The 14,022-nt window shown below is 41.6% G+C and overlaps 2 protein-coding genes across 13 annotated transcripts in view; one reads left to right on the top strand and one right to left on the bottom strand.

Moving 5' to 3' along the window:
• The window catches only part of LOC610321 (UBAP1-MVB12-associated (UMA)-domain containing protein 1), a 229,683-nt gene extending 222,489 nt beyond the window's left edge, over positions 1–7,194 (bottom strand). For 2 of the 12 annotated variants that reach the window (XM_038556908.1, XM_038556918.1), the window contains exon 1: positions 7,010–7,159. Coding sequence is in view for 3 of the 12 variants with exons in the window: in XM_038556914.1 (XP_038412842.1) it covers positions 6,035–6,117 (83 nt within the window). In the remaining 9 variants the exon portion in view is untranslated. Of the gene's footprint in view, positions 1–6,034; positions 6,189–6,564; positions 6,983–7,009 lie in introns of those variants that run through there. The other 10 variants (XR_005369443.1, XM_038556914.1, XM_038556920.1 and 7 more) reach the window with 10 other exon arrangements.
• Positions 7,195–7,213: 19 nt separating this feature from the next.
• Positions 7,214–11,321, top strand: RPA3 (replication protein A3). Its single transcript, XM_038556921.1, has 4 exons — positions 7,214–7,483; positions 8,860–8,934; positions 9,915–10,023; positions 10,768–11,321. Exons 1-4 carry the CDS (start codon positions 7,385–7,387, stop codon positions 10,848–10,850), a joined length of 366 nt encoding a protein of 121 aa, XP_038412849.1. The 5' UTR covers positions 7,214–7,384; the 3' UTR covers positions 10,851–11,321.
• Positions 11,322–14,022: the final 2,701 nt, after the last annotated feature.

Below are 14,022 nucleotides of genomic sequence, written 5' to 3'. Positions count from 1 at the left end.
AAAATGAGTGAAAATATCAGTGAGGGTGACAAAACATGAGAGACACCTAACTCTGGGAAATGAACAAGGGGTAGTGGAAGGGCAAGTAGGCAGGGGGTTGGGGTGACTGGGTGATGGGCACTGAGGGGGGCACTTGGCAGGATGAGCACTGGGTGCTATATGTTGGCAAATTGAACTCCAATAAAAAAAATTTTTTTAAATCATCAGAATCAAGGAGAAACTGCCACTGCTACTATCTGTAAGATACTTTTATTTATTTTTTTAAATATTTTATTTATTCATGATAGAGAGACAGAGAGAGGCAGAGACACAGGCAGAGGGAGAAGCAGGCTCCATGCCAGGAGCCGGACGTGGGACTCAATCCCGGGATTGCACCCTGAGCCAAAGGCAGGCGCCAAACCACTGAGCCACCTAGGGATCCCCTGTAAGATACTTTTAATACAATAATCTCAATTTTTGAAACATTAGCTAGACAAAAGGTAGATGAAATAGTTGAATACTGCAATTAACTGGGCAGCCCCAGTGGCGCAGTGGTTTAGCGCTGCCTGCAGCCCAGGGTGTGATCCTGGAGACCCGGGATCGAGTACCACCTCGGGCTCCCTGCATGGAGCCTGCTTCTCCCTCTGCCTGTGTCTCTGCCTCTCTCTCTGTGTGTCTCTATAAATAAATAAAATTAAAAAAAAAAAAAAGAATACTGCAATTAACAAGCTTGATCCAACAACTGGAAAATACCATTTTTTAAGCATATGTGAAACATTTACAAAACATGTGCTTGATAAGCCTTAAAGCAAATCTCATATAAGTTTAAAGCACTAGTATCAGAACACTTCATTTGATTATAACGCAATTATGTTAAAAATTAAGAACACAATAAAATTTAATAAATAAAACCTCTACATTTGGAAATAAAAACCCATGAGTCAAAAAAAGAAATATGATGGAAACTCGAAAATATTTAGAACTTGATAGGACGAAAACTTGTGGGATATGCCTAAAGCAATAGGTAGAGACCCAGAATGTTTTATTTTTTAATTTTTTATTTTTTTTAAGATTTTATTTATTTATTCATGAGAGACACAGAGAGAGAGAGAGACAGACAGAGACACAGGCAGAGGGAGAAGCAGACTCCATGCAGGGAGCCCGAAATGGGACTCCATCCTGGGTCTCCAGGATTATACCCTGGGCTGAAGGCAGTGTTAAACCACTAAGCCACCCAGGCTGTCCCCCAGAATGTTTTAAACATGAATTCTAACAGTCAATGAACAGATAATTCCAGCTTCACAAAAAATCCTGGAGAATACAGGAAACTCCACAACTCATTTCATGAGGGTGTGTATATCCTTGTATATCCTTGTATATCCTTACTAATACAAGGACTATACAATAAAGAAAAATTACTCACTCATGTATATGGATACAAAAATCCTGAACAAAACAATAGCAAGCCAAATCCAGAAATACATAATAAATGAAAATATAACCAACTTGTGTTTCTTCTGGGAATGCAAGAGTGGGTTAATACTGGAAAATATATTCATTTCAATCATCTCAATTATGGAAAAAAAATAGCTCTGATCAAACATCCACAGCCACTCAATTAAAACTCTTATCAAAGCAGGAATAGAAGGGAAAGTCTTTAACCTAATAAGTAGAACTTCAAGTTGTGAGGAACTTTCAGAAAGGCTCCTTAAAGGGAGATGTGTCCCTTTTGCCTGCCCACTTTTCCACTGCCTGGAAAGGAGACAAGATGGCTGGTGCTCAGCACCTCTCCTGGCCTATGAAGTGAGCTTAAGGATGGAGCCAGATATTGAGAATCATAGACAAGAAAGACAAAAGGAACCTGGGTCCTTGATGTCTTAGAGGCATTACCACACACAGCTGTATGCTGAGTTGCATGCCTCTGGACTTTTTTAACATGTGAAACTAAGACTTTGTGTATTTAAGATATTTTGACTTATACAGTCAAGCACCATCTTACCTGAAACACTACTTCTATGTAAATGGTACTGGAAGCTCTAAAGTGGGTAAAGGCAAAATAATAATAATAAACTATGCAAGAGTGGTTAAGAAATAAATCTATAATTATTCACATATGACTAGAAAACCTAAAAGAATCCTATAGTATATTACTAGAAATAAAAATTTAGCAGAATGGCCAGAAAGGTCAAAGGTCAAATGCACTTCTGTGTACCTGCAACAATCAGTTAAAATCTTTACCTTAAAAAAAAAAAAAATATATATATATATATATACACACACACACACACACCATTTATATTAGCAACAACAGCAAGGTAGCTAGGAATAAATCTAATCTAAAAGTCAAAAATTTTGTATAGAAAATTATGAAATTTTTTGGAAGGATGTTAATTAGGTCAAAAAGAGTAAGAGTGGTTGTTAAGATGTTACTTCTGAAATCAATCCAAAGATTTGATGCAACTATGATCAAATCTCAACATGGTTTTTCGTTGACCTCAATAAGCTAAATTTATAGAGTCACAAAGAAGCAAGAATAACAAAGTCACTCCTGAAGAACACAGCAAGACAAAAAATTTGCCCCCCAGACATCAAAAATGATCATAAGACTACAGTACTGAAGAGACTGGTCCTGGTGCAGGGACAAATAGACCGATGGAAAAGAACTGGAGCCGAGGAGCACACACAGAGATGAAAACTTAGGTGATGCCAAAGGTTGGTTGCAAATGGTGATGTAATCAATAAATAATGCTGGGACAACGGAAATGAAAAAAACAAAAGAAATTGGATACCTACCTGACAACATGCACAAAAATGCAATTCTAAATGATGGAGTATTTTTTAAAAAGGAAAGGCAAAACTACAGTTTTAAATATATAATGTCGGGAAGCCTGGGTGGCTCAGTGGTTGGGCATCTGCCTTTGGCTCAGGTTGTGATCCCGAGGTCCCAGGATCGAGTCCCACATCGGGCTTCCAGCATGGAGCCTGCTTCTCCCTCTCTGCCTATGTCTTTCTGTGTCTTTCTCTTTCTCTCTGTGTCTCTCATCAATAAATAAAATATTTAAAGAATAATAATAAATAAATATATATAATGCATTTAATATGAAAACATTCCTAATTTTTTTAAAGATTTTATTTATTTATTCATGAGAATGACACAGAGAAAGAGGCAGAGACACAAGCAGAGGGAGAAGCAGGCTCCATGCAGGGAGCCTGATGTGGGACTTGATCCTGGGACTCCAGGATCACGGCCTGAGCCGAAGGCAGGCATTCAACCGCTGAGCCACCCAGGCGTTCCTATTCTTAGATTTTTTTAATGGACTTTTTCAACTATATTAAACAAAAGGGAAAAGCATTTTAACTATATATTTTTTTTAAGATTTTATTTATTTATTCATGATAGTCACAGAGAGAGAGAGAGAGGCAGAGACACAGGCAGAGGAAGAAGCAGGCTCCATGCAGGGAGCCCGACGTGGGACTCGATCCCGAGTCTCTAGGATCGCGCCCTGGGCCAAAGGCAGGCGCCAAACCACTGCGCCACTCAGGGATCCCGCATTTTAACTATATTAAAAGAACTCTTTCCAATGAAAGAAAGGAAAAAAGACAGAAAAAAACCCCAATAACAACAAAATGACAAACACAACTAGCCATTAAATATTTGAAAAGTTGTTCAATTTTTTTTTAAGGTTTTATTTCTTTATTCATGAGACACACAGAAAGAGAGGCAGAGACACAGGCAGAGGGAAAAGTAGGCTCCCTGCCAGGAGCCCAATGTGGGACTTGATCCCAGGGCTCTAGGATCATGACCTGAGCCCAAGCCAGATGGTCAACCACTGAGCCACCCAGGTGCCCCTGTTCAATCTTTTAGTAATCAGGGAAAGCAAATTAAGACCACAATATGAAACCACTTTACATCCATCAGATCAGGGGTAAAAAAACTTTTAAGAGTTGCCAAAAATATGGATCAACTGAAATTCTCCTATACTTCTGATAAAAGAATACATTGGTACAACTATTTCTAGCACAGTACAGTTGACCTTGAACAACGGGTGGTTGGTATATGCATCCCATCCACCCCTACGGTTGAAAATCTGCATATAATTCTGGACTCTCCCCAAAACTTAACTAATAATCTATTAAAAGGAAGCCTTACCAGAAGCCATAAACAATTGATTAATGTATACTTTGTATGTTATACATATTATATGCTGTATTCTTACCATATGTAAGCCAAGAAAAATATTAAGAAAATCATGATGGGATCCCTGGGTGGCGCAGCGGTTTGGCGCCTGCCTTTGGCCCAGGGCACGATCCTGGAGACCCGGGATCGAATCCCACGTCAGGCTCCCGGTGCATGGAGCCTGCTTCTCCCTCTGCCTGTGTCTCTGCCTCTCTCTCTCTCTCTCTCTCACTGTGTGCCTATCATAAATAAATAAAAATTAAAAAAATAAAATAAAAAAGAAAATCATGAGAAAATATATCTACAGTACTGTACTATATTTATTGAAGAAATTTGCATAGAAGTAGACCCATGCAGTTCAAACCTGTTGTTCAAAGGTTAACTGTATTTTACTAGTATAGCTGAAGATGCACACCCTATCTTCCAGCAATTCTACTAATATACCTTTGCACAACTGCTCCAACTAATAGGTACAAGAACATTCACAGCAACAGAAAAGAACTGTAAACAAGCAAAATGTCAGCCAATAACAGAGTAAAATAGCTGAATGAAAAGAATGAACTCTACCCACATATGCCAACATGGATTAATCTCAAAACAAACAAAAGAAACAAGTCAGAGGATATATATGGTATGATTCCATTTATATAAAGGTCAAACCCAGCAAAATGAAACGTACCATTTAAGAATACGGAGATGTGTGATAAAACTATATAGAAAAGCCTAGGGTGCTTAACAAAAAAGTCAAGATAGTGTTTATTTGTGGTTCCTCTAGAGGAGGATTTAACTGAAGAAGTGCAAACTACTAACTGGCTAAGTTACATTTCTTTTTTTTTTTTTTTTTTTTTTTAAGATTTTATTTGTTTATGCTTGAGAGACATAGAGAGAGAGAGAGGCAGAGACACAGGCAGAGGGAGAAGCAGGCTCCATGCAGGGAGCCCGATGTGGGACTCGATCCCGGGTCTCCAGGATCCCACCCTGGGCTGAAGGCGGCGCTAAACCGCTGAGCCACTAGGGCTGCCCGTAAGTTACATTTCTTAAGATGAATGAGGGATCCATGTGAGTTCATCTAATTTCTCTGCAAAGGATACATAATATACTCGTCTATGTGCATTACGTATTGCATAATACATTTTAAATTACTCATGGGCAGCCCTGGTGGCTCAGCGGTTTAGCGCCGCCTTCAGCCCGGGGCGCGATCCTGGAGTCCCGGATTCGAGTCCCATGTCCGGCCCCCTGCATGGAGCCTGCTCTTCTCTCTGCCTGTGTCTCTGCCCCTCTCCACTCGCCCACCTCTGTCTCCATGAATAAATAAATAAATTAAAAAAAAATATATAAAAAATACTCAAAAAATATCCAAAAAACGATGTTTAAAATTATCTTCTAAGTCTTCATCTTTGTTTTTTTAATTTTAAGAAAAGGCCACTGGTATGTAAAAGTGACCTTTTAAGTATAATAAAATAATGACATTAGCATCTGACAGGTTAAGGGCTGCTATTAAAGATATTCATGGGTACCCTCTATCTATGGTATATAATGAACATCAATTTGTTTTCCAAAGCAACTCCGAAGTGCAAAAGACGTCAAGGCTTTGCTCAAAAAAATGCAGACTCGATTGATTTGTACAAAATACAACCATTCTTGCAATGCAACAAACAACATGCACCGTACTAACGGAATCCTTTAAATCTGTTTTAGTGACCATGGAATTAAAAGACAAACATATTCAGCTAAATAAACACCGAGGGAGCCTATCATTTAATTAAGGTGCTTAGATCTCTATCTTAAATTGCAGCATGAAGTCTCTAAAAGAATAGTCTTTGCTTAAGGCAACTATGAGACAAAATTGGGAGAATCCTGGGAGACTCCGTCTAGTACCTAAATTTGAATAGTGACAACCTGGAGGATTTAGGAAAATCCACACTCATTTTCCAAATGAAAAGTTGTTGGTTTCCCCCCATTTTTTAATGAGCGTTCATTCTAGAAAATTCCTGGCAAGGCGGTACCAATCCCAGCAAAAAAGTCCCCAAACCTACAAAACAAAAACAAAAACAAAAACATGAACCAGCGACAGATTCAAGAATCCCCCCTCCTCCCGAATGTCCCTGAAACAGGTGACCTTCCCGGCCTCCAAGTCCTGGGGCGCGAGGAGCAACGGGGGGAACATCACCGGGAAGTTAGGACGGGTCCGTGAACCACATGGGCAAAAACTTCGCAGGGATTTTGCAAAAACGATCTTGCTATCTAACCCCTTCGTTTTTTGATAGGGAAATCATATCTCAAGGAGGAGCTCACCGGTCCAGGACCTAACAATTCTTTAAATTCGTCTCCTCTCCCAGCTCGGTGATCCTCCCCCCGCCCCCCGCCCCCAACCACAACCCATTCCCAAAAGCTAGTTTGTTGCTAACTCGGAGGAGGTCTCACGTCCTTAGGGCGGCCAGGCTGTCAGGGCTAGAAAGGGTCGTAGAAATAATCAGGTGAGCCCTTCTGCCTAACAGGTGAGGGACAGAAGGGCAAGTGACGCAGCTTGAGCCGTGAAGTCACAGACCCTCTGCCGGTGAGCGGCAGGAGCCCGACAGAGGCAGTGACGGGTCACCGGCGACCCCGCCTGCCGTCCCCAGGAGGGGCCGGTGTCAAAACACGCCCGATCCCTCGACTGCAGCACGAACCCCGCGCTCCCCACGCAGACCCGGGAAGCGGGGAGGGAGGCGGGGAACCGCGAAGAGCCGGTGCGCAGCACCGAGAAGCCGCGGCAGGGCAGGACCCGAGTCCCGCCTCTCTCTTCCGCATCCGTCGACGGACGGGGAGCAAGGGAAACAGCGCGGTTGCGGCGCGTCCCGCGAGAAGAGCTACCTGAGGCTGCGCCGCAGTCCCCCGCCGCCACCGCACCGGAGCCCAACAGCCTGCTTCCGGGATCTCGCCGGGCGGCAGCCGCCGACCCGCCCCGTCCAAGCCCCGCCTCCGCGGCCCAGTCCGCGGAGGACCCGGGCAACTTCCGGGACGCCGCGCGTCGCTAGGCAGCCGATCCCCACTTCCGGAAGCGGCCCTCCCTGCCGGGGCCGCTCCGGGGGCTACGCGATCGCGATCGCAATTTCCGCGCCTTTGATTGGTGGAGGGAGAGTGCCGGCCCCCGCCGATTGGCGCCGGCGTCCTGCGCCCCCTGGTCGCCGCAGGGCGCGCCGCTTGGGTCGTCGGTTTCCTGCCGGCCGCGGGGCTCGCGCCGCAGCCATGGTGGACATCCTGGAGTTGCCCAAGTCGCGCATCAATGCCAGCATGCTAGCTCAGTTCATCGACAAGCCGGTCTGCTTCGTGGGGAGGCTGGAAAAGGTGCGCGCCGTCGCTGCCCTGGGCTCCCTGCTTTGCACCGGGGGGACGAGGGGGGCCCCGTGGCCGCCGGGGCGGCAGCCTGAGGGTGGCAAGGGAGGGTGCAGGAGGACGGGCCGTGGAGCATCGCTGCGCTCCTAGGTGCTTCGTTTGACGCAAGGGGACTTTTTGCGCTCTTTTTAGGCACTGCAGCCCCATTTTGGCGCCAGTTTTATGGCGCGGCGTCGTGACGTTTTCGAAAGCGCTGCGTTCTAATCCTAGCGCCCTCCACTCTGGCCCCTGTTTTGTAGATAACGAGAAGAAAACTAGAGACCTGACTCTCCGTGTCTTAGATAGCCAGACGTTTCAACTGCTCTGCTCGTCATGCAGTTCTGTCTTTCCTCAAACTTCGTTTTCTCGTTCAAGTCCCTTCGCCATGAACTTTCTTCGATCGTCCCTTCCAGACCCCACAGCAGTCTGTTTGCTTATGCCGGTGTTAGAGTGCAGCACCTTCACCCGACTGATGACCGGCAGGCCCAAAGCTTGGGAACCCGTGAACCGAGAAAGCTTGGGGGGGAGGGGGGGGCGGGGCGGGGGGGATCTAGGGTAAACTCTTAGCAGCTCATTCCAGCCTTGATCCTGAAATAGGTGTTGCTCGACCCCGCAGGTAGGGGAAACTGGGTAGGAGTAGTGTATGGTTAATTGCTTAAGGCCACAGCTTCAAACCAGATCTGACCGCACTCTTTACAACTATCTGTAGTAGAACCCAAGTCTTCTGACAACCAGTTCTCTTTACTTCATCATGCTTAATTTTTTTTTTTTTAAGTAATCTTTACCCTCAAGGTAGAGCTCAAACTCACCACCCTGACGTTAATACTGCCAGGCTCTAGGACCTAACCAAGCAGGAACCACCCCCACCCCACCCCCCGCAGGTGTAATTTTTAAAACACACCCTGTGGTGTAATACATACTGTTTAACTCATGAATACTGGAAGATCCCACCGTTAGGATGGATCCCCTTTAATTTGTTGTTAGCACAGGGTTGCCAGATTTATTTATTTATTTATTCATTCATTCATTCATTCATTCATGAGAGACACAAAGAAAGAGCCAGAGACACAGGCAGAAGGAGAAGCAGCTCCCTGTGAGAAGCCTGCTGGGGGACTCCATCCCAGGACCCTAGGATCAGGACCTGAGCCAAAGGCAGAGGCTCAACCACTGAGCCATCCAGGGGCCCCAGGTTTTGTTCAAAAACAGTTGATTTGTATGCATTGACTAAATATGTTTGGGACAATTTGCTTATCTTCTGTCAAACTTTTAATATTTTTATTTTAATGAGATTTTTAAAGTTTGTTTTGTTTATGTGGTTGGTTTTTTTTAATACTGTGTTTCTCTTTTAGATTCATCCCACTGGAAAAATGTTTATTCTTTCTGATGGAGAAGGAAAAAATGGAACCATTGAGTTGATGGAGCCCGTATGTTTAAGTATTAATTCTATGTATCTTGTAGTTTATTCTGTATCTTGTTGATATTTCTGATTCTTGGAGTAGATGGATAAAGGACCAGCTTATAAAACTTCTCTGCTCTAAAATTAAACTTAGCTCCTCTTCTTACATTTTATATCCCTTTACATTTCTAACCAGTAATTCTTTGGGCTCCATGATTTTTTAATACATCCCTTAACTGGGTGATAATTCCTATTCCTATGAAAGACCACAAAATCACATTAAAAGAATCTTTTGTGGGATCCCTGGGTGGCTCACTGGTTTGGCGCCTGCCTTCGGCCCAGGGCATGATCCTGGAGACCTGGGATCGAGTCCCACATTGGGCTCCCTGCATGGAGCCTGCTTCTCCCTCTGCCTGTGTCTCTGCCTCTCTCTCTCTGTGTGTCTCTCATGAATAAATAAATAAAATCTTTAAAAAAATCTTTTGTTTAAATCCTTTTATCCTTCCTCAAGAATTTTACATTTTTAAAATTGTATTTTTTATTTTTGTTTACATGTACCTTCAGTTATCACTTGTTCTAAGATTTTACATTTATTGTACTCAAAAATTTTTTCTTTTTTTTTTTATGAAGACAAATCCATGTGCTACTTGATTAACATATACAGAATACAGAGATAGAAAATAGAAGTTTCCTTTCAATGGGTTCTTTTAAACAAACTATTCCTTGTAGAAATGGTGGACATTCTCACTATCTTTAAGTGATTTTGTCTTCAACTAAACACTTAACTGGATCTTTGGACCTGAAGCTACTGCTAAAGGTAATAGGACTGGACATGCTGACATTAAGTATTCAAACATTTTTAACAACTTACGGTTCAGTTTTTGCATTGATAAATTTTAAGATGTTTTTGTCACATGAAATGAAAAATTAGTAAATTGTAACAATTTTCCCAGTTATCAACCAAAAATGTGACAACACCAAGTTGACAATTTGTTCTTTGTGTGTTAGCTTGATGAAGAAATCTCTGGAATCGTGGAAGTAGTTGGAAGAGTAACGGCCAAGGCAACCATTATGTGTGCATCATATGTCCAGTTTAAAGAAGATAACCATCCTTTCGGTAAATAAAGCATTCTAGTATTTAGTAGTTTCATGTAATTAAGAGGAAAACTATTTTATTTTTAGCTTGAGATGTCTTGGTCTTGAGTCTCGGTCCTATCATCCATCTTTCAAGTTCTTTTTTTGTTTTGTTTTAATTTATTTATTCATGAGACAGAGAGAGAGAGAGAGAGAGGTAAAGACACAGGCACAGGGAGAAGCAGGCTCCATGCAGGGAGCCCGATGTGGGACTTGATCCCAGGTCTCCAGGACCACACCCTGGGCTGAAGGCAGCGCTAAACCGCTGAGCCACCCGGGCTGTCCCCATCTTTCAATTTCTATGGAATCTTCTGAACCCAGAGGAAAATGGGAGAACATTTTTGCCCACTTTTAAGTAATGCTTGTATATGTAGGAAACTCAGTAAAGATTATTTTGTGGGAAGGGAGACTCAAAACATATTGCAAACAAAAATTTAATGGTTTTTTGTTTGTTTTAACATATGTATCAAAAGCATCAAATAATGCAAAACACCTAAAACCAGGCAAGAGCTGCCTGGAGAATGCATATCAAAATGAATAGTTGCCTATACCCCATGTCTTTTATTTTTTAGAGCCACAGATAAATATTTGATCCTTGTCTATTTTAGAAGATAGATTGTGATAATAAGTTGATCTCTAAAAGGTAAAGAAAAGAAAAATAGGTAGAAATCTTTTAGAAAATAAATGTTACATCTTTGCTAAATGTTTGCTAAAATGTTTTTTTCAGATCTTGGCCTTTACAATGAAGCTGTGAAAATTACCCATGAGTTTCCTCAGTTTTTTCCTTTGGGGGTTGTGCAATATGATTGATCTTGATGAGCACATTGAAGACTGTCATAGTAAACCCCTGATATTTGAGGGAGATTTCTGTGATTTTTAATATTTAACTTGTTCTCTTTTTTATTTCATTTACCTAACCTTATGAGGTACTGCAATATCCCACTTTTGATGAAACCTGTCTGTATATTGAAACTTAAGTCCTCCTAAAGAATCCCATCTCCAGTAATATGGTCAGATCAGATGCAAGAACAAAGCAGTCACCTTGAATTTAGTTTTCTGTTTTACTAATAAAAGCTGAAATGGTACATACTGTTGATAATTTCATTCTTATTCTTTTAGTCATGTAGTCATGTATTCAAACACAGACTTGGAATTTCATAGCTGTAAGGTCAGAACTTAGACCTACCAAATGAAACCCCGGGCTGACTGTAAAGAATTTCCTTGCTACTTCATAAACTACATTATGTGAATTACTTCCTTGACACTCTAAAAAAAAAAAAACATGAATTACAAGAGGAAACAGAATTCTACATCTTTTCTAATTTGTGAGTATCAATATTAGAATCCTCCAGAGAATCAGAACCAAAAGAACCATAAATACCTTAAGTGTGTGTGTGTGTATGAGAAGATTTGTTATAGGAATTGGCTTACATGGTTGTGGAAGCCAAGGAGTCCCCAGCATCACTCATCTGTAAGCTGGAGAACCAGGAAATCTGGTGGGGTAATACAGTTAGAGTTCCAAGGTCTAAGAATCAGGGGAGCTGATATAACTTGGCAGACCCAGACCTGAAGACTGGGAGGCCACTGGTGTAAATCCTAGAGTCTGAAGGCCCAAGAACCAGGAGCTCCAATATCTGAGGACTGAAGGAGTGGACATCCCAGATCTGGAAGAGAGCAAATTCGTTCTTCCCCCACCTTTTTGTTCTATTTGGGCTTTCAACATACTGGATGATACCCACCTATTTGGTAAAGGCCTACTGATTTCAGACACTAATCTCTTCAGGAAATACCCTCACAGACACAACTCGGAAATAATGTTTTACTGGCTATTTGGACTTCCCTTAGCTCAGTTAAGTTGATATATTAACCATCACAGTACCTCTTTCTCAGCATTTTAAAACTGAATTTACTAATGCCAAATAAGGGATATCTGATCATTAAAACAGTTGATGAAATCATTTGATTTTTCTTTTCTTCCTTTCAACTGTCAGTATGAAATTCCTGTTTTCTTATACTTCATACCACAAAGTAACATTAGGAGTGAGCAGGTAGGGATGTGGCAAGTGTAGGATAGAGAGTAAAGCAGAATAACGTGACTCATTTGGCCAGTCGAGTTTTATGACTTGACTCATTCTCTTCACTGAGAAAATAATTTTTTTTAAGATTTTATTTATTTGTTTGATAGACCAAAAATAGGAGGAGTGGCAGGCAGAAGGAGAGAGAAAAGCAGACTCCCTGCTGAGCAGGGAGCCTGACATGGGGCTGGATCCCAGGACCTTGGGATCATGACCTGAGCCGAAGGTGGACACTTAACCCAATACGTCACCCAGGTGCCCTGGATAAACAAATTCTAAATCCATTTAGATTGTAAGTTATACCAAAAATACTTTACAGACACCTGGCTGGTTCATTTGGTAGAGCATGTGACTCTTAATCTTGGAGTTGTAAATTCAAGTCCCACGTTGGGTATACAAAATTTGAAATTGATAATATCTTCAATTTCAACTTTTATCCCAAAATATTCTACAAATTACTTAAGGAACCTTGCCATTAGCCACTTATAGTAAAACATAGGAAGTGAAAACCATTACAGTTGAAATTTAGGTTTAAGAAGAACATCAACCAGTCTCAAAAACAGTGTTGTCTTGAATGCCAGAGAAAGTTGTGTCCTAAGTTGTGTTAACCTCTGACAATTCTGTTAAAATGTCCTACTTTCAGACGCCTGGATGGCTCATTGGTTGAGTATCTGCCTTGGGCTCAGGGTGTGACCCCGAGGTCCGGGATCGAGTCCCACATTGGGCTCCTTGCAGGGAGCCTGCTTCTCCCTCTTCCTGTGTCTCTTGCCTCTCTCTGTGTGTCCCTCATGAATAAATAAATCTTTAAAATAAATAAGGTGTCCTACTTAAAACCTTCCCTTGAACTACTATGCTTAGTAAATTGGACTAAATGAATAGGATATCTTGCTTTCCATTAAGTGAATCCTTTCTATTTATGGTGCCATATCTCCAGTCCTGACCTCACTTCTGAGCTGCTCAACATCTGCACCTAGATATTCCACCAGCACTTTAGCTTCAATGAGTGTAGTTTGAATGTGTGCAGCCTTCTGTGTGTTCTTTGTAAATAATTTTGTCAAGATACAATTCACATATGATTCACCTATTTCAACTATACAATTCAGTGGCTTTTAGGTATATTCACAGAGTTGTACACCAACACTATAATCAATTTTAGAACATATCACCCCAAAAAGAAACCCTGTACCTTTTTCCTATCATGCCCAATCCCTCCACCACCACAACCACCCACTAGCCCAAAGAAACCACTGATCTACTTTCTGTCTATAGATTTGCCTATTCTGGACATTTCAAAGAAATGGAATTCCATGTGATATTTTGTGACTCTTCTTTCACTTAGCATGTTTTCAAGGTTCATTATTATATCTATTATATGCTTCATCCCTATTTATGGCCAACTATTTCATTGTATGAATATACCACTTTTTATCCATTCATCATTTGAAAATTCAAGTGGTTTCCACCATTTGGATATAATGAATAATGCTATTATGAGCATGTATGTATAAGTTTATGTGTGTACATGTTTTTTCTCTTAGATATATACCTATTTAGTGGAACTGCTGCACTAAATGGTAAATATGCTTAAATTTTTGAGGAACTGCCAAACCTTTCCTAAGTGGCGGTACCATTTTACATTCCTAGCAGCAATGTTTAAGGATTCTAAATTCTCCATATCCCCACCAACACTTAATATAATCTGACTTTTTGATTATGCCATTCCACTGAATATGAAGTGGTATCTCATTATGGTTTTGGTCTGTTTCCTTTAAAGCTACTGTAAGCCACCCCATTGCCCTTAAAAGCTTGGGTATCTCCAGTCCTCTCCACTGCCACTGCCACTGCAAGTTCAGACAGTTGTTATCTCTCACTTGAACTGTTATCAGCACTAACTGTAACTGGCCTTC

The sequence above is a fragment of the Canis lupus genome, chromosome 14 (genome assembly GCF_011100685.1).
Source record: "Canis lupus familiaris isolate Mischka breed German Shepherd chromosome 14, alternate assembly UU_Cfam_GSD_1.0, whole genome shotgun sequence".
Classification (NCBI taxonomy): domain Eukaryota; kingdom Metazoa; phylum Chordata; class Mammalia; order Carnivora; family Canidae; genus Canis; species Canis lupus.
Note: the sequence above shows the minus strand (reverse complement) of the source record. Positions and strands in the feature narration are given on the sequence as shown.